This window comes from Antedon mediterranea, chromosome 5 (assembly GCF_964355755.1).
Source record: "Antedon mediterranea chromosome 5, ecAntMedi1.1, whole genome shotgun sequence".
Lineage (NCBI taxonomy): Eukaryota > Metazoa > Echinodermata > Crinoidea > Comatulida > Antedonidae > Antedon > Antedon mediterranea.
The window spans coordinates 7,301,480-7,320,961 of NC_092674.1; the positions used below are offsets into that span (position 1 = coordinate 7,301,480).

At 31.4% G+C, this 19,482-nt stretch overlaps 1 protein-coding gene across 8 annotated transcripts in view; it reads right to left on the reverse strand.

The window, feature by feature from the left end:
- LOC140049585 (uncharacterized) overlaps positions 1-19,482 on the reverse strand; it is a 62,673-nt gene that overhangs the window by 22,673 nt on the left and 20,518 nt on the right. For 4 of the 8 annotated variants that reach the window (XM_072094496.1, XM_072094497.1, XM_072094499.1 and 1 more), the window contains exons 2-4: positions 1,683-4,632; positions 644-817; positions 85-129 (exon numbers count right to left, since the gene is read on the reverse strand). In XM_072094496.1, coding sequence (XP_071950597.1) covers positions 85-129; positions 644-817; positions 1,683-4,632 — 3,169 coding nt within the window. Of the gene's footprint in view, positions 1-84; positions 130-643; positions 818-1,682; positions 4,633-8,534; positions 8,756-17,155; positions 17,867-19,482 lie in introns of those variants that run through there. The other 4 variants (XM_072094502.1, XM_072094503.1, XM_072094501.1 and 1 more) reach the window with 4 other exon arrangements.

A 19,482-nucleotide genomic window follows, 5' to 3' on the forward strand; every position in this document is an offset into this window, starting at 1 on the left:
TGTATGTAAACATGCAATAGATATGTTATAGTGATCATGTGCACACTCAAGTATATACAGATTTGTTGACCCAGTCTCACTTACTTTTATTCGCTGATTGTAGAATTGCTCTCCTTTTTAATGGTTTAGCTGTAAATTTATGCAACATTATTTAAGAGAAATTCTAGGCACTACAATGTTATTAATAAACACAACATTTATTAAAATACTATACTTAGATGATTAAGGCCCACCAAACTATAGCAAAACATTCTACCTTGTTTGAGGTGCCATCAATACAGGTTTATGAAAACTATTTTTCAATTTGTATATCGGAGTGGGATTATACATCATTACAGAACCCCATTAAGGAGACATCTTCGGGAACCAACGAAGTGTCTTTTAAATAGGGGTTTGTCGTTGTGTTATACATCTATTACTGTACCCCTTGTTTGTTTCATGTGTTCCCCTTAATAGGAGTGTCCTGTAGTGTTAACAAATATATTACCCCTTGATTTTTTCTTAGTAGGGATGTTCCCTAAACAAGCTTGTGGGGCCAAAGGAGGGGTTTTACTGTACGTCGACTGTTCATTATCAACTTTAAAAAAAAATTCAAGTATACAAAATAAGTACAATAAATAAATTATTTGAAAAATAGATTTACCTTCAGGGCTGCCGCTTCTTGAACTCTGTCGAGAACTCTCGGTTGTTGTGATCATAGCCCCAGACCGGAATGATGTTTCGGAAGTTGCACTTGTTGAACTGGTGCGACGTTCACGCATAGATTCTGAACGCTTCACAGCTTTAGGCTTCTTGGTAAAACCCCTGGAGCTAGTGTCTACAAATAAGATTGTCAATGGGGGGGTCAAATAGGTATTTAAAATACTATCGTAAATAATCCCATATTTGTATTAATATTATATTGGTTTAAGGACATTGAAATAAAATAAAATTCCTATTAAGGAGATACCTTCAGGAGCTTTATTTAATTTAGAAGTGTCCATTGAATAGGAGTGTCTATTGAATAGGTGTGTCCCAAAGGAGGGCTTCTGCTAATAGTCTTCTTAAAGGTGTGTGGATCTTATGCATTATAATACCACATGCACGGTGTAATAGTACCCAGTATTCCCAGGAATAGCATAGAAACCCAAGCTTAACTTTCTCAAAGTTTACTTTAATGCCTTTTACGTAGCTTAGCTATATCTACTCGGCCTTTTAGCTTTTTTTAAACTACATCTCTGGAAGCCAATGATACATTTCCCACCACTCTATACTGTATCACTAACTTATTTATATCTCTTAAACTATCACTGAAAAACGATACTTGCGGATAAAAAAGAACGTCAACAATTTTACTGCACATCTAAATCATGCAAAATATAGAAAAAAACAAAAGATGGTGAAATCATGCAATTATTGCATAAGAAGAAATAGTAAACAAAAATGGATTTTTTACAACCACAAAAAAACAAACAATTTTCTGGTAGAATTTAAATAATTTTCAATATTTTTAGAAAAGATATAATTATAAAAAATAATTGGTATAAACAGAATTAGCTGAATGGAAAAATATGTTTAACTAACTGTCAAATTGTGCAAAAATTTAAGATAGCAAATCATAATATAAAAGCTCAACAAGGAAAATGAAAGTTTAAAGAATTTTGGGTGCAAATAGCAAAGTTTCATTATTTTTCGGTGTTTACCTGTTGAGCTGGCCCGACTGCTTGGACGTTGGGTTGATCCACTTGTATCGGATTTCAAACTCCTAGTAGAGGAGGAAAGACTACCTCTTGTCTCAAGGTCACGGAGGACCGACTCTACTAATGTCTGGGGGCGCTTACCTGCAACGCCAGCCTTTGCCGCCGCTGCGTTTTGTGCTTTCCATGTTGCATCAATCCTGCTTTTAACTTTCTCGTATGTTCCAGGTTGTTTGGTGGTAGACTCAAGCGGTTTCTTTCTAGGAGGAATCAAACTTTTCCTTTCAGTGGATTTCTTATTTTCCTTCCAGGAAGTTGGTGAGTAAGTTTTCCTATTCAGGTTATCTCCGCTTCCTTGCGATCCAGAACCATCTGTGTCAGCTTTTTCTGTGAATGTTTCGTTATGAGGTTTTTTATCAGGTTTATCATGTTTGGTATTGACTGACGGCCTAAGTAATCTACTTGTCTTGGACAGTTTATTGACCGCATCTGATGTAGAATCACCTATGTGTTTCTTAATTGTAGTCTTAGGTTGTTGTAAAGTCCTTTTTCTAGGTAGCTTTGAGTGTTCTACTCCAACTTTATCCTTACACACTGGAAGATCATTGTTATTCTCTTCATCATGGGCCTTCTCCTTGGAAGATAATTTTCTCTGACTACTTAACTTTGGATCAGCAACCATTGTCATTTCAACTTCTAAAACGGTTGACAATTCGGATCTTGAGTTTTTCTTGCTGCTACTTTGGGAATTACTGCCAGAATCCATTTTTACCTCCTTGCTTCCTGAGGGACAATCAGTAACCATTGCCAAATCAGAAGATTTTGCAGATTGCGTTTCCATCGACACTTCACTGTGGACTTCCTCAAGGCTCATTCGTTTTATGTCTTCTTCCAAACTCATTGGTACTTGTTCCACAACGTCGCATGTCTCCATTTGTATTTCCGTTTCTACAATAGTGTTCCCTTTGGCAGGTGTTTTAAAGTAGGATGGCATAGTTTCATTATATTGGAAATGTTCGTCTTTGATAGGAGTTGAAGAATGCAAGAAATTGCCCTTAGAAAGTTCTTGACTTAATTTATGCGCTTCTTTGAAGAATTCTTCAGCGAAGTCTTCAGGTATATCATCTATTGCTTGCTTTTCATTCTCACATTTGTCATTTTCATCTAACTCATAAGTTTGGTTCATTGATTGCTTGACATCTTTTATGATGTCCATGGTTTTATTCATTTCGAGAGTTTTTTCAACAACAAATGTCTTTTCTTCAACATCATTATTTCCAGCAGCAAACTGAACAGCATCCAATGTTACATCTAGAGAGTTGGCATTGTTATTGTTCCTTGCTGGCAGTGTATAACTGTCATTGCCTATTGCTCTACTAGCTTCTTCCATTTTACTATTCTCTTGTTTGTCATCAAATGAGTCGGATAAAAACTCTTCTTCAACAATTGTTATTGGCTCCCAAATATTATGTTTTTCCCACTCGCGATTTGTTTCTGGGTTTTCATATAAATCAGTCTCATATGGTTCTTCTGGAGGATCTAACTCCCACAAATTTAACGTATCACTTTCATTAAGTGCTTTTGCAAACTCAACTGGCGTTAAAAGATCAAATTTCCAACGACCGCTTGGGGAGTCAAGAAATGAAGGAATTGCAAGAAACTCGCTGAACTCACCATCCTCGTTTACATCAAAAGCGAAAGAGTCTATATCCAATGTCCTTGGCTGAATATCTGCCAGTGGTACAGTTGGTGATTCACCTAAAAGAGGACCCTGATACTGATTGGAATTTTCTTCCGATGTCTTACGAACGTCGTCACTAACTTTTGGTTGCAGACTAAGATCCTCCAGCTCAATTAATTCAGAAGAAACATTAGGTTGAGTATCTTCAAACGTGTTGTTATTAACATGACAAGCAAACTCGTTTCCTTGTGAATTTGATGGCTGAGTCTTTGAAAACACTAAATCAATATTTGCGAAACTACTTACAACCTCCTTATCATCCTTTCTTGAACGTTCAAATTTATGTGAAGAAGAGAAAGTATTTTTCTTTGGTGAACTAGAATCGAGTGGTTTTAAGCGAGATTTGAATTCACTAATTTCATCTGCAGATTGTTCAGTTAAATCGGTAAAACTTGGTATAGATTTGAGTCCTTGAGATGTAGAACTTAGATATGGTTTGCATAAATCGTCTTGTAATTTATCAAAATATACTTGCTTTGCTGTACAAGACTCGCTATTTGTCGAATTTAACGTCCTTTTTTTGTTACTATCTTTTAGAAATTCATTCACTGTGATTTTCTTTTCCACAGGTGCTATGCTACTGACGTGAAAACTAATCTTGCTGTTTGCAATTTTCTCAACCGGTGATATTTCCACTCGGTAAACGTCTTCAGTTTTTTCAGGATTTGATTTCCTATGAAAGACTGGCAAAGTTTTTGGTCGAGGGACCTTTGAATTGAATAAAGAATGCGATAGTTTCCCAGCAAATTTTGAAGAATTGTTTTCCTTTGAAAAAGTTTTTAATTTGCTTGAGGGATAATCAAAAGTTTTGTTTTCTTCCGTATTTGTTGGTGGGCAATCCGGTAACCCAACGTCTTTTTTATTAACAAAGTAAACTTTACTAGCGAGAATAAATACGCCGTGATTCTCTTCACATTCAAAATATTGCACACCATCAACGTTACCGTCGTGTTTACCAATTGGTTCTTGCAGATGAATACCAACCCACGTGCCTGCTGCAAAATGCGTAGTTCCTTTATATTTTAACGTGCCGATACGATGATCCTCTGTACACACTGTATCTCCAATTTGAAGGCCACGATGGATGGTTGGGGAAGTCGGGGACAGATGAGGTAGTTTCTTTTTTTCCGGGGACTTCAACAGCGTTGTGTTGATTTTCGGAGGAGGCAGATGGGATTTCCGATTCACAGGAAGCCGCGTCTCTAACTGGGCAGACTGTAAAGATAAAAACAAAAAAATTGTAAATAAACAAAATTTTAATTTTGAAAATTCTAATGAGAAAAGCAGAAAAATGGTACAAAACCTTACACAATACAAAGTATCAACACCCATTCTATTAAGATAATTCTACAGGTTATTGATCAAATAAATAAATTATATGTATCCAAATCGAACAATGTAGAAATCCATTGGTTTGTTCAATAATATGTTAATGCCATACAGTAGCAAATCTACAAATGAGAGTGTCGATATTTGCAAAATTATTGTAGGCTGTTGTAGACTCGGTACTGCCTTCTTTGACCTTCCCTACCCAGCAGACAGAAACCTTATCAGGAGCTACAGAAATAAGTATAAAAAGCTTTAATGAACTACGGCTGGAGATAAGCATTTGAATTCGTGCAGAAGGGACATTTCTATTTCCGATATCATCTGAAGTTAGAATAGAAAACCCTTGATATTGCTACAATTATCGCAATTCAAGAAATATTCATTTTGTTTTAATATATTTGCCATATGATATATATTATTGTAACACTAACAAAATGTCTACAGTTAGTCTCTATAAGTCTCTAAGATATAAATACATTATTTGCCAAAAAAGAATGGCAACAGGCCTTGTCTTTTAAAAATTATAGGTGTGCTACAAATTGCACTCCTCAATACATTCAGGGGTGCTGTAGGTGTGCTGTTTGTATTTTGATGTGTAGAAGTTTACCAAATTTAGGCGTGTTGTAAATCGCACTCCTCAAGGGCAGTTTAGGAGTGTGTTAGGTGAGTGATCGCACTCACTCGCCTTAAAAGACAAGACCTGACTGATGACAATTAATTAAATATAATTTCCTTTTTATACAATGTGTTTTTTGAAAAACAAAAAATAAATGTATGTATTGTATGTTTAAGAATATACTGTATTTTTGCTATGGGCATTATATTCTAATCAAATATAATAAGATCCAACATTACATTATATAGCATTTGAATCACACTTTTTCTCTAGGGCAAGAAAAAGAAATTTATTCATCATAAAAGCAATTTATAATATAGCACATCAATATTATGACTGACACTGCTGTGACACACTCATTACTTACAGTATGTCACCATGGAAACTGTTTTGCCCAAGCCTTAAGGCTGGATGGGATGCAAGATAAATTGAAGATTATTTAGAAAAATTACCAGAATGGATAATCGGATATAATTTAGAAATAATTAGATTATGAAATAATATTTAAATAAAATTCTAATTAAAAAAGAAATGATTCATAAAATATGGAACTTATATAGTAGAACCACTATTAAGGAAATCAAAGTATTGGTGTCCTCCAAAATAAATATTTCTTCTGCTTCCTTTCACAGGAAAAAAAGTGCCCCTTTAACATTGTAGGGTGGGAGGAAATTGCTAGTAAAAAACATTAATATTATTTATAGGCTCATGGGGTACAACAAGGGGAAATATTACAAAATATGACCACATTTCTATTTGCAGTTCTGCCAGAAAAAGACTACTACACTGTACTACTTCGCTATTTTTCACAAGAGGTCATTTGGAGCTAAATATAACGTTTGATTGTTCAGAATGAAAAGTTTAACACACAAAATATCACACAATGAATATTACAACTAAAGGCTGTTGATTGTGCACCATTTTCAAAGGATAAATCCATTGAATATATATAACAAAATCATTATTGTATCATAAAAACGCAAATTTGAATTGTACAAGTTCAGGAAGGTCATCAATAATCTATAAAAAAATAACACCTTGCCTTACTTTCCGGAAGATAACTCATTGTGAACTATTTAATTATTTAAATTCAATTGAATAACTTAATTTAATTATTTGTTCACTATCTAGTCATTGTTATAAGATAAAATCAGATTTTTTTTTAAATCCAGCAATAATCCTATAACACTATCCCTTGCCTTATTTTCCAGATGATGGATCATTGAAAAGTATTCAATTGTTAAATCTGTTGAATTTCATAACTTGTATTATTATCCTAAACCCTTAGTTATTCGCACTATCTATATCATCATTGTTAACGGCTATATTTTGAAATTCAAATATTTGTAATGTTATACAGTATATAAAATAAAAATAAATAAAATGGTTACAGAAAGATACTGTATTGTACAAAGTATCAATCTTTCTTTAATTTGCATTGATCGTATTTTGTAAAATTTGTGATATTTCTGGCTGCAATATTAACAGTAATATTAAATAAACACAATGTTCAATCTATTACAATATGTAACAATTTTTGCTTTTGTAAAAATTGTTGATATTTCTCAGTGGATTCAGCTATATCATCAATTCAGCTATATCATCAATTCTTTAAAATTGGATACAAAATTCTAAATATTCTTGATAAAAACAATGTTGAATTTTGGAAAATGGTCTTACAACCATTTTATTGAAAAAAATTCAGATTGTATGGAAAAAAATTGGTACATGGATGGGATTCGAACCATTTACCTCCAGGCTCTTGCACACAGAGTGAGTACAGTATCACCAAAGAGGAACTATTCCTCCATAGTAATACTAATAGTGTATATTTATATTTATTTATAAAATGGGTACATATTCTCTATGTAAACAGTAATAGGAGGTGCTACTGGGAATATCCTACGATTTCCAGCTATCTGGCGCTCAATAAAACTCAGCTTGACTTTGTCCTTAACACGAGTTTCAATTTCTGATTTATAACAAGTTCTAATATTTAATGTCTATTTTAGGAATTTGTGACATAAGCACTTACAGAGAATGAATCTTTCGTATTGAACGATTTACTGTATCAATAAGTCTACCGTTTTTCTCTCTCTCAAATTTGTATTACCGGTAATCTAGTTTATAATCATAACGAAAAACAGTATTGTGATAAAATATAATTGTAATTTATACTAATAAGTATTAAGTATTAAGTATATCTTAACATTATTACTCAGATTTGTTAAATGTTTTTAAACTAAAGTTCTGTCTACACTATCACATTTTATGTGACAAAAAATGAGCTGTGCCCATATATGGACATGATATGTCATATCACGACCATATTTAGGAATATCACTACCATGTTTGGGTACACACTTTTTTGGTCAAACTAGTTTGACAGTGTAGACAGAGCTTCATGATCACACAAACACACAATTTCACATGCAGTACGTCAAATTTATATTATAATATCGTATGTTGTTATTTTTTATAGGAGTGTACATGAAAGATATACTTCTTCACACAAAACGACATAAAGTATGTACATGATAGCAATGGAAAATCTAGGTCTTGTTGAGTGAATGATGTATGACATTAATGTATTAGTATACATTAAGATTAATGGGGTATACATTATTAATAAGATGATTAAGTATAGGTTCTTGGTTTGACTCGTTTTCAACTGTCACTGAGACGAACTGATGTACCAAACACCTACTTATCCACTAGCTGGACATTGGTATTAAGATTGGGTCTAAGTATTAGGTGACCACTCAGGAGTGAATCAATGTACCAAAATAATTTGATACTAGTTATAAAAAAACCATTTTCAATCTCGCCACTGTTTAACCTTCTCCTCAATGAATTTCTATACTCTTAGTACATATTAATACAAGCTGATTTAATACATAAAACCATTAATGAGACAAAGTGAGGTTTTACTATATCTTTCTATAATAAATTAACGCTGCTAAAACATAATGTACTTAAAATTCTGATTAGCCTCATAAAAATATGATATCCAATGATATCAAACATAGTAACAAATATAACACTAAATATACTTATTCTTATTATTAACCATTATACACTACTACTAATATATACAATTTTGTTATTTTTCAAACTAAATATAATAATTTACATATAATATAAAAAAGCATACAAATAATTAAAAACTCACAATCATTGCTACAGCGAAACAAAAATAACATGCACAATCAACAACATCCTTTGCGTATTAAATGCATTATAATTTTATATCAATATTCCAGGCCTAACTCTTTTATTATCATGTGTAATTCAAACAGCTGCGTGGCTGGCTGTATGTACTACTACTGGTAGTAGTTATAATAATGGGTGTAGCCTAAAACCACCAGACAAGTCTTTGCTATGATGAGTCACTAATAATACAACCATAGTTATTGTATCCAATAGGATATTAAATAGGATATATAATGTTAAGCTGGTAGACACGTTTCATGAAAATGCAATAACTCTAGGTTTCCAGTATGTTGTATATCATCATGAAGGTTTATTTAAACAATAATTATACTGCAGTTACTGCAGTAACTACACCAAAACAAAAAGTTCCATAACCAAACTTGGATATAAAAAGGACTGAATTTAATTCTCATTTCTGGAATTATAAATTATAAATTGGTTTATAACTGGCAACAAGCTTTGTATATTTATCCAAACAATTATTTATTGTTTAAAAATTCAATATAATTTATAAGCAACAAGCTATCAATTTCACCTCTTTTAATCTGTCCATCATGATAGTTGTGTTCAGTACTGTATACAACAAATCACTGTTTACATAACAAAATAAACATTTACATTTGATGTGCTATACAGTACTTCAAAGGAAGGATGTCTAACAGCATCAAGTACATGAATACTGATAAGGAAACACAATACAAATATTAGTTTTGGCTGAGAACTTGGAATTCTGTAATCATGATTACAATTTAATTAAACTAAAGGTAACACAAAAACCTGTGTCTACTATCTTCAACAATCAACAATTGTTGTAATATTTAAAAGTACAGCAAAACGAAACAGAACTTTTCAAAACAGTTGACCTATTTTCGTATTTAAACTGGAGCTACACTGTGGGATATAATTGTTTAAAAGTAAAGGAATTTTTCATGGGTTTTTGGCACCTAACAATTTTGAATAGATCTACCTTTTTTAAGGAAAGAATTTACTATCATTCATAAAAACAGTGTTACAAAGAGTGTATGGATGGTATGGCAGATTTAACACTAATAAAGTACTTACTATATTAAGTGATCCAGCCATGGCCAAATCAAAACGTGTATTAGGGGAAATCTGGTTAAATTTTCTTTTTGAAGCAAGTTCATTCACTTATACTTGAATATTGCTGCGGATTAAATCTATCAAGTTGACCATGACTGTATCACAGAAGAATTATTGTTTTTTTATATAGGAATCTACTACTTGACATAAATGTATTAACAAACAAAATTTGAGATAGATGGTATTATATGATACCACTCATATCATTGTTCAATTTTGAGTGTAAAATAAACTGACCAGTTTTCATAAATATATGAATCTCTTGGATGAATCACTTGGAAGGAGCGTGCTCACCTCATTTTACAGAAACAAATGAACTTGTTGATATGTGTTTATGACAGACTAAAGTAATATTATGTTAGAGCTGCCTCGTTTAAAAAATCCTGGATCCCAGGAATCCATTAAATACTGATTTATACATTAAATACAACAGTGCACTGGCATTTAATTTATTTTCAACAGCTGATAATAATTATTTAAAGAAATTTTAATATTTATTTATTCATTTATTTTAACTTGTGATCCACCCACTCTGAGCATTTACTGTAGAATTTCATGTTTATCAAAGAAAAAATTATAAATTAAAATTATTTTTGTATACCACTTTAATTTATACTGCATTGCAGTAATTAAAATAAATGGCTGCCATATCCTTTGTACATAAAGGTTAATCATTGGTTAATCATTGTTGACCTTTTTGAATCAATATACTTTACTATTATTTATATAGGGGGTACTTAGAATATTAAACAAAAATGATAAACAAAAATACAGATTTACAGAGATTTGGAATAATAACATTTATTTAGTCAGATAATAAGAGAATAGGCTAAAGCCCAAAAGATTCTGCACTCACTCCATATTATAGTTTAAAACAACAAAATAAAAATACCTGATTATCTCAACTTACAACACTATTTTCCCAGTATCATAAGAAAATTCTGTATTACAGCATCACATGTGTATCACATGTGTTGCCTGTATCAAAGTTAAGTTAATGTTTAGATTATTGTCTATGATAGGCGATACATGTGAAACACATGATGGTATATTACAGAATTTGCATGACACTGGAGAAATCCAGAGGAATACATTGAAATTATGTATTTTTATAATTTTATAAAGACAATTATTCTTGTCTGTTTTACGACAATTTGTAAATGTCAATATATGTCAGTTAGTTTGCTCTTTATATTATTATGATTTTTAAAATATGACCTTTAATTGATGATAGCTAATTTAAGCTATGAAGGAAAATTTATGATTATGATATGAAATGATCAGCCCACACAATCTAAATTTGTCTGTTATAAAGTTTACGTATGAATGCGTTAAATGTATTTTACTTTGCATAGCAAATTTAATACATCAAGTCGGCTGAGGATTAAAGTTATTACAATTATTATATTCTGTATGGTGTACATGTACGTGAATATGAGCCAGCCATTTCACTTTGATTTGTACTGTAGCTATGATACATTTTGGTCGTTGGTTTAAATAGACTATAAGGAGGTGAATTTGGCCAACTATGTTTATGGATATCTTCACATGTACAGCGTAAAGGCCAATTTACACAGACGAGCAGTAACGGTAATAAAGATATATAGTATCTATGTTATTCCTTATTATAACGCATAATGCGGAGCAGACGGGCGGGTTCCGCTTAGATACAGATTCTACGTGGGACAAGCTACGCGGTTTTTTCGCTTAATGTTACCGCTCGCCTGTGTACAGTAAATTGGCCTTTGAGGCTATAATATTAGGGCAGGCGTTTATGTGAAACTACCCTTTCTTGAGCGAGGTATTTTTTTTTTTTTTTTTTACTTTCCTGCTTTGTTTTTGGTTGCCTACAAACCCTTTCCCCCTCCTTAATCTTAGTTGTGTACAGTAGATTATAACAACATGGATCACTTTGAATAAAGAAACATATTTATTAGGTTAAGTAACCAACTCTCCCCATCACCTACAACATTTCTATAAAATGATCATTAACTATATCTCCAAATGCAATTACTGATAAATGCAGACGAAGATATACAAGAATAATGTAGACAGACGTCATCTTATCCTGGATGTTAATAATGTGATATTAATGATGACTCATTTACATTTAATGATGAATAGTGAATATGAAGAAGAAGACAGTGAACATAACGACAACATGTTATCTTGTAGTAGATATTTGATTAATCTGCATGTTTTTGTGCTATTGTACTATAGCTGTTTTTTAAATTTAAATTTTCCATTAAGTTCTGTCTACATTATCAAACTTTATGTGACAAAAAAATGTGATGTGTCCATATATGGACACGATGACATCACATCACTATCATATTTGGGCATATCACTACCATATTTGTCAGAGCTTTACAAACAAAGGTTAGGAGCGATATCAAGCAAAATATGTCAGTGGGCAAGTAAAGCGCAAGACAGTAATTTTAATTCAAGCGTAGGATAGAAATTAATAATTATTTAAATAAAGAGTATTATTTGTTTTTATTGTTTATTTTCGAAATAATATGAGAAAAATATTCAGAAAGTGGGATTTAAAAAAAAAATGTTTATATACAAACTGTTTATGTACAGTATACTATAGTATAGTTTTTGAAAATTAATATACCAATATAAAATAAATTATAATACAAATCAATAAATAGAGTACAATATATTTCTAGTAATGTTCAATTTGATCAGAAACAACATAGGAATAAGGGGATTATAACATTAATGTTTTGAATACATATTTGGAATATTCTTGTATAAGTTCTCTATAAATAATTAAATACAGGAATCTTTTGCAGTTACCAAAACATGATGTTAATATTATGCGCATTTTTCTTTTGCCTATTCTGAATGTTCTCACGAATCTTTTTTTTTCCTGTCTAGTATTTATTGATACTATTCAAGCTATGCCACTGATCTGATTAATACATGGTTGATAATGATTGATTAACAACAATAACACTGATGTTTGGAAAATTTTCATAGCAATAATTGTGTGTGTGAACATGATAATTGTGGTCACGTGCAATGTTACCTTAAGCTGATCTGAATCATATCAGAGTTTATACAATCATGCTCCATTAACTCTCATATCTTTGTGTCGTTAATTCTGATATAACTCGGATGTACCTCTGATAGCTTTCAGCGTTACATCCGATGTAGCGTTAGACCATAAGTTCAAATGTAGAACAAGATAAACACCTCTAAGCTCTCTCTACACTATCAAACTAGTTTGACAAAAAATATGGTAGTGATATGCCCAAATATGGTAGTGATATGACATCATGTCTATATATGGGCACATCATTTTTTTGTCACATACTGTAAAGTATGATAGTGTAGACAGAGCTTAAGGCTTAGATTGGTTGTATTTAACTCCAATAGAGAAACGTGCATGTAAACATAGACTAGCTAATGGTGAATAAAGCACCTTGTATCAGAAACATAGGAAGGAAACAATTGGTGTAGCTAGCAGTATCACTATTTCTTGTTAAACAATTCAACTTGGTTCAGGAAGTTCACCAGCAAAAGAATGACCGAAGAATGACAGTAGGATCTTTTAAAGTACGGCAAGAAGAATGACACTCCAGAATGTGATGCGAGTGGCAGAAAGGTTAATGATGTTTGAGGCCAAACTAAAAAACTACATGGAGAAATTGTATCCAGTTCCAGTTGTATCCAGGATCTTGTCTCGTATGAAATTTTCAATACTCACCACCCACCTCAATTCCCCAGCACAGATCGTCATATTTTATATTAATAATTATATTTAAAGTATCTTTGCCTTGTCTGTTTTTAACCTCTCGCTACGGCCTTGGTGTCAGCCAAATCTCTCTTTCTAATACCCTTTTCATATCAATTGAAGTTTCTATATTAGTGTCCCATACAAAAGCCTGTCCCTGAAATAATGTTTGTGTGTATAGTATTGTTTACATTATATTTCTGTATGTTTTTGCCATACACTCTACTCACTTGAAAAGAAATACCTGCTTAATTAATTGTAAATATTTATGTTACAAAAAATAAAAGAAACCTGAACACTGGTGATTACCATATTCTATCCATCAGCCATCATTCTATATGGTTATTAATAGAACTGAATTACATTGAAATATCTGTAATTACATTATGTTAATTTCATAATAACATTAACATTAGTGTATACAAACTCGAGGAATGTATATATTACAACATACACATCATTATTATTATTCATCGAATCAACACACGTTAGTAAATTCAAGCATCATGAGATGATGCGCGATTTATCATAATTACTGCGCGTTATTCTAAAAATAACTTGAGGAATCATAAGCAAAATGCTATGCTAAGTATTTAAACAACTTGAAGTAGATAAACTGTAACCTTCTCAAGAGAATCAATGTTATGTTTAGTTTTACTACAGCTGTGGATAACTATCTCTACCATAGCAATGCACTGGACCAGGCAATGATGTACCGTATACTAGGCCTATTAGTATTATATTACGCATTATGTAATAGGGAATTTGCCAGTGAAGGGAGTGATAGGTATTATTAATGCAATAAATATCACAAATGAAGGGATACTGCATACCCACAGCTGTGGATAACTATCTCTACCATAGCAATGCACTGGACCAGGCAATGATATACCGTATACTAGGCCTATTAGTATTATATTACGCATTATGTAATAGGGAATTTGCCAGTGAAGGGGCTGATAGGTATTAATGCAATAAATATCACAAATGAAGGGACACTGCATACCCACAGCTGTGGATACTATCTCTACCATAGCAATGCACTGGACCAGGCAATGATATACCGTATACTAGGCCTATTATATTATGCATTATGCAATAGAGACTTTGCCAATGAAGGGGCTGATAGGTAGTAATGCAATAAATATTACAAATGAAGGGATATATACCCACAGCTGTTGATAACTATCTCTACCATTCCACTGGGAATGATATTATTAATTTGGCATATGTTTATAAAATAATTAATTGTTATATTTCTTTTATTCCTGTCTACCCAGGCAGCACTTGCCAACTCATACGCTATGACTTTATCCAAATTCCCTCACTTGCACTGATGAAGGGCTAGTGTTGCCCGAAAGCTCTGCTAACTTTTCTGGCTGTTTACTTTATCGTTTTGATTTAGCTTTTCGCTTTTTTTTTGTATCTCCATTGAGATCCAGCCACTGATACCCACAGCATTGTCATTTTTTTCAGTAATTTGCCTTTGGATTTATAAAATAATTAATGTATACAAATAATTTTAAGGTGAAAGCTTAAATTCTATTTTCATAGTACTATTGCATGATCGTTAAATAGTAAGTACTTTTGCATACCATGTGATCCCCAATCATCCAATCAAATGACGGGAATTTATGTTATTACTGTACAGTAATATGTATTATGCAATTAGGGATGTTGGCAGTGAAGGGACTGGTAATGCAACAATAATTGTAAAAGAGTAATTCAAAAGAGTAATTCTAAAGAGCTTCTTTTGGTATGAATGATTAAATTAAATATGAACTAGATGTTACCCATACAATGGACGGGCCTCATCTAACAATTGCCAATGTCTGTAACCTGATTGTTAGTTACGGAAAATGGAAGAGAATTTGAGGCATTCGGCTGCTGAAAAGATGTTGGCTAAAAAAAGCTCAAACATATTTGCTGAATTCTAACATATTTGAACATTGGCTGAAGGGGAGATTAAAACATACCGCAGTTTGAATGGCGTGAATATTGGTATTTTGGAGATACAGTAGAGTACCAAAAAAAAAAAACGACTGTAGTCTTAATAAGAAAGACTTACACTATTCTTTACAACTACAGTAAACAACTTAAAAAAAAAAATCTCAATAACAAAAAAAATTGCATTAAAAACCACAAACAAGCTGAATTACTTAATTTTGTTTTTCCATGAAGAGATGTATCAAAGTTCATCGACCAGTTTGATAATTAAATTTCATTCGTACTTATAATTTTATTGGTGTGCAAGTCACGAATGCGTGTTATTAAATCTACACTACGTATGCTTAGGATCTACATTATAATTATTGCCGAGATATTTCATACTTAATCAATAACGTACCTATATTATTTTCATATAGAAAGAGATTAATTATTATATATCTTTGTTCATATAAAAACATACATTGCAGCATGAAACACTGAATTGTAGTATTATGATTATTATTTTTAATTCTTACATACTGTACCATCATTGAATAATGTCTAAATCAACCATTATAATTAATATTAAATTTTTTTTAAACTTAATAATTATTTATAATTATAATGTATAGCCAAATTCATTATTGTTTTAACTACAGTACATCGTCTTTTACGATTACTAAATACTATTTTTAATTTTGCCATGCCATCACCATTGAGTAATATCTAAAACAATCCATTTATTATGATTAATTTATAACTTTTTAACTTAATAATTAATTTTTTCAACATTGTAAAGACTTTCACTAGTTAGTTTTACATGGTGGATCTCACCACTTAATAATAACTAAATCTCCGAGTTTGGTATGATCGGGAGTGGCTACCTACCATTATTTCTAAGAAATCTATTAAACGGAAATCTATTTTAAGAAACATATTTTGAAAATTATTATTTAAAGGGATGAAAATTAAATTAGCAAGAAATATTAAGCATTTCCTTTAATTGTATAGTCAGTAAACATTTAGCATAATATATAACCTTGGTTGTAAAAATCGTAAAATTTTTATTTTTAGCTGTGGCGACATCTCTGTTGACAGCGTGTGCGCCATTCACTTTGCTCTTTAATGTTCCCTGGCAACTACCAGCCAATTTTAATATTGACATAATTCATGCAAGGTTATTTAAGGCCTATTTATCATGGTAATTATTTGATGACAGGCAGGTAGATAAATATTATTTCATCTATATCATTTAATTACATCTAGTTAGGAAAACGTGATTGTGAAAAACTTATGTAGAGTATTCAGAGAGCATGCAATAGTGCATGCAATTATACTATGCCTATTCTATCTTCCCCCACTTCCTAACTAGAGTTACAGAAAAAATGGCAAAATCAACACTGTGGTCATGTTACAAGAGTTGTCAAAGCAATATAGATTATCTGATAAAACTCCTAGAAAGTAGGAAACCTTTTGCCATTTTCCCTCCGACTGAATTTATTTCTTTTGTTACAATTTAACTATTCTCACATTATACGATCAGTTTGGGAAGTGGGTTTATAAATACATCATGGTACCAAAAAGTAAATTGGTTCTGTATAATTTTTAATGGAAATTTTAAGTATAAAGAATAATCCTACATATATCAACACATGGTCCGATATACATAGTACACACAGCTATTTCCATTATTACACAAAAACCTAACTTGCCATATAAAACCACACCATAAACATCACCAATGATTCAATATATAATTAATGTCATACTGCATAATTAAAAACCGTTAATAAATTACTACTCACCGAGAAGTTATTGCCTAGAAGTAACATATCGTAATTTAACAGATTGACAAAATAAAACTAAAACACAACTATACAGAGTTTCACAGAATAATACTATCGTGTTTATCTCTACAATCTTCTTCCTCTATAATTCCCATTGGTTTAAAAAATCAACCGGAAAATCATGTTGTTAACACCGGAGCAACAATTGGACGATGAATGTGATTGAGTGAGTAAATTAAACACCTAACGTTATGCTTAAGAACACACGCAATATATGTAATGTACGTATTTAAGCAGCTGGTATACTATCACTAATGGTTCATAAAATATTACCTTCATAATGACATAAAATTCACACGACGACGTCACATGGATGACATCATTTAACAATCAGGAAAAAAAAATATAATAGTAAATCCATAGGGTGTTAATTATCTTCTCGATATGTTACACTTGATACACAGCAAAAAGATACCAGTTCCGCTGGTATTAGGATGTGGTATTCAATAATCACTTCCTGTATGAATAATGGTAGAGTCCAACTTGGAGAATCCATATATTTTAATTTAAGTAGTTTGTTCAAATCTCAAGAAATAAAACCCATAGGAATTCATTATTTGATGATGGCAATGGCATGGAATTCTACCAAACAGATATCGGCTGTTGGAGTCGTGGCTCACAGACACGGTTATAAAGGCAAAAAACAGATACAATATAGGCTAATTATATGTTCACTCAAGCGTAGCAATAGAAACTTATTTTTGTCCACATGAATAGACTGAGTGAGTGTAGTCATGCGGAACAGTTTTGAAGAATGCCAAGGAGGCAGTGATCCCAACGATAACAATACGTAAATTTATATTCAATAAATAGTAGAAATATTTATATTTCATTTTACAAATAAACAATTAAATTATCATCAATATATTGCCATCACTAAAGAGGATGTTGAGTTAAATGAAGCATACCTCGCTACTAACAGTAGGAGCCATAATTCATTAAATGTAACTATTTTAAACTATTACTACTATAACGTATCAATTCCAAAAAATTAAAAAAATTAAAGCATTCGGAAAATGAGTGAAGTACTTGGCAAAACATTGCTACAGAGCACGCATGTTGATATTTAACCCATGTTAAAAGAATACAAATTGCTCTCTTTTTTTTTATTTGTGAGGTTGTTATTAATGCTATGAACCGATTTTATTGAATTTTAATAGGCATGAAAATATTCTCCCTATTCAGCTCATAAATATTCATAATTTAATGCAACCTTAAAAAAAAAACTATTAAATCTATAAAAAATAAATCACTTCATTCATTTATTTGTCCTTTATTTCGTAACTATGGTTTATTTATTTATTTATTTCCTTTATTGCATCAAGTAAGCAGTGATGAAGTTGACATAAATATAATAGTAAATATGTAAACACATAGTATAACACAGTCCAAACAAGTAACACTAAAATATATCATAGTCCACAAATCAGTCTTTCAATGGCCATCATAGTACATCCAGTAACACAAACCAATAGAGGTTCACAATTTGCTTATCATAACTCAGCTACTGATCATTCACCAATCATAATGGTACTATAAATAAATTTTTTTAAATTTAATTATTTATTCAGGTAAAAAAAAAATTATAAAAAAGCAGACAAAAGTCTGAAAATAATGTATTACAGAGATTGAAACATTGAAAATGACAGATCAAAATTAGACAAATTCACACAAAAAAATAATTTTGCACTAAAATTGTGTTCCGAAACTACTCGAATATTATTATAATAAAAATAATAACATCAGACAAAATAATTTAATATTGCCATGAAGGTCTAGCTTACAAGATTAGAATATTATTTTTAAAAAAACAATGAAAATAACTATTAACAAATTATGCAGAATTAATTCAAACCATGAAACGAAGGTGAAACTATCAAAATTAATGAGCCAAAAAACAATTGGTCTATTAAATATAGAAGTTTGGTGCCAACAAAAATTATGTTGTCTCTAGTAATTGATGTCATTGGTAGTTAATAAAAAGGTTTTGAACAATATGGAGAGAATATTTTCATTCGTTGTGATAGTACAGTACTATTGAACTCGGCTTCAACTTATTAATAAATATAAATATTCGAATTAAAAATATTCTCTCCATTTAACTCATGAAAATTCATTATTGGTATGTCTATCAAAATAAGTATCAACAAAACTGAATTTTAGTGTAAAAAATGAATGTCATTGTTAGTTAAAATTGATTCAATTTTGATCACTTGCCTACTGGGCTAGTTAGGCATAGATTATACTAGCCTAGTTTCCTACTGGACTAGTTAGGCATAGAGTAT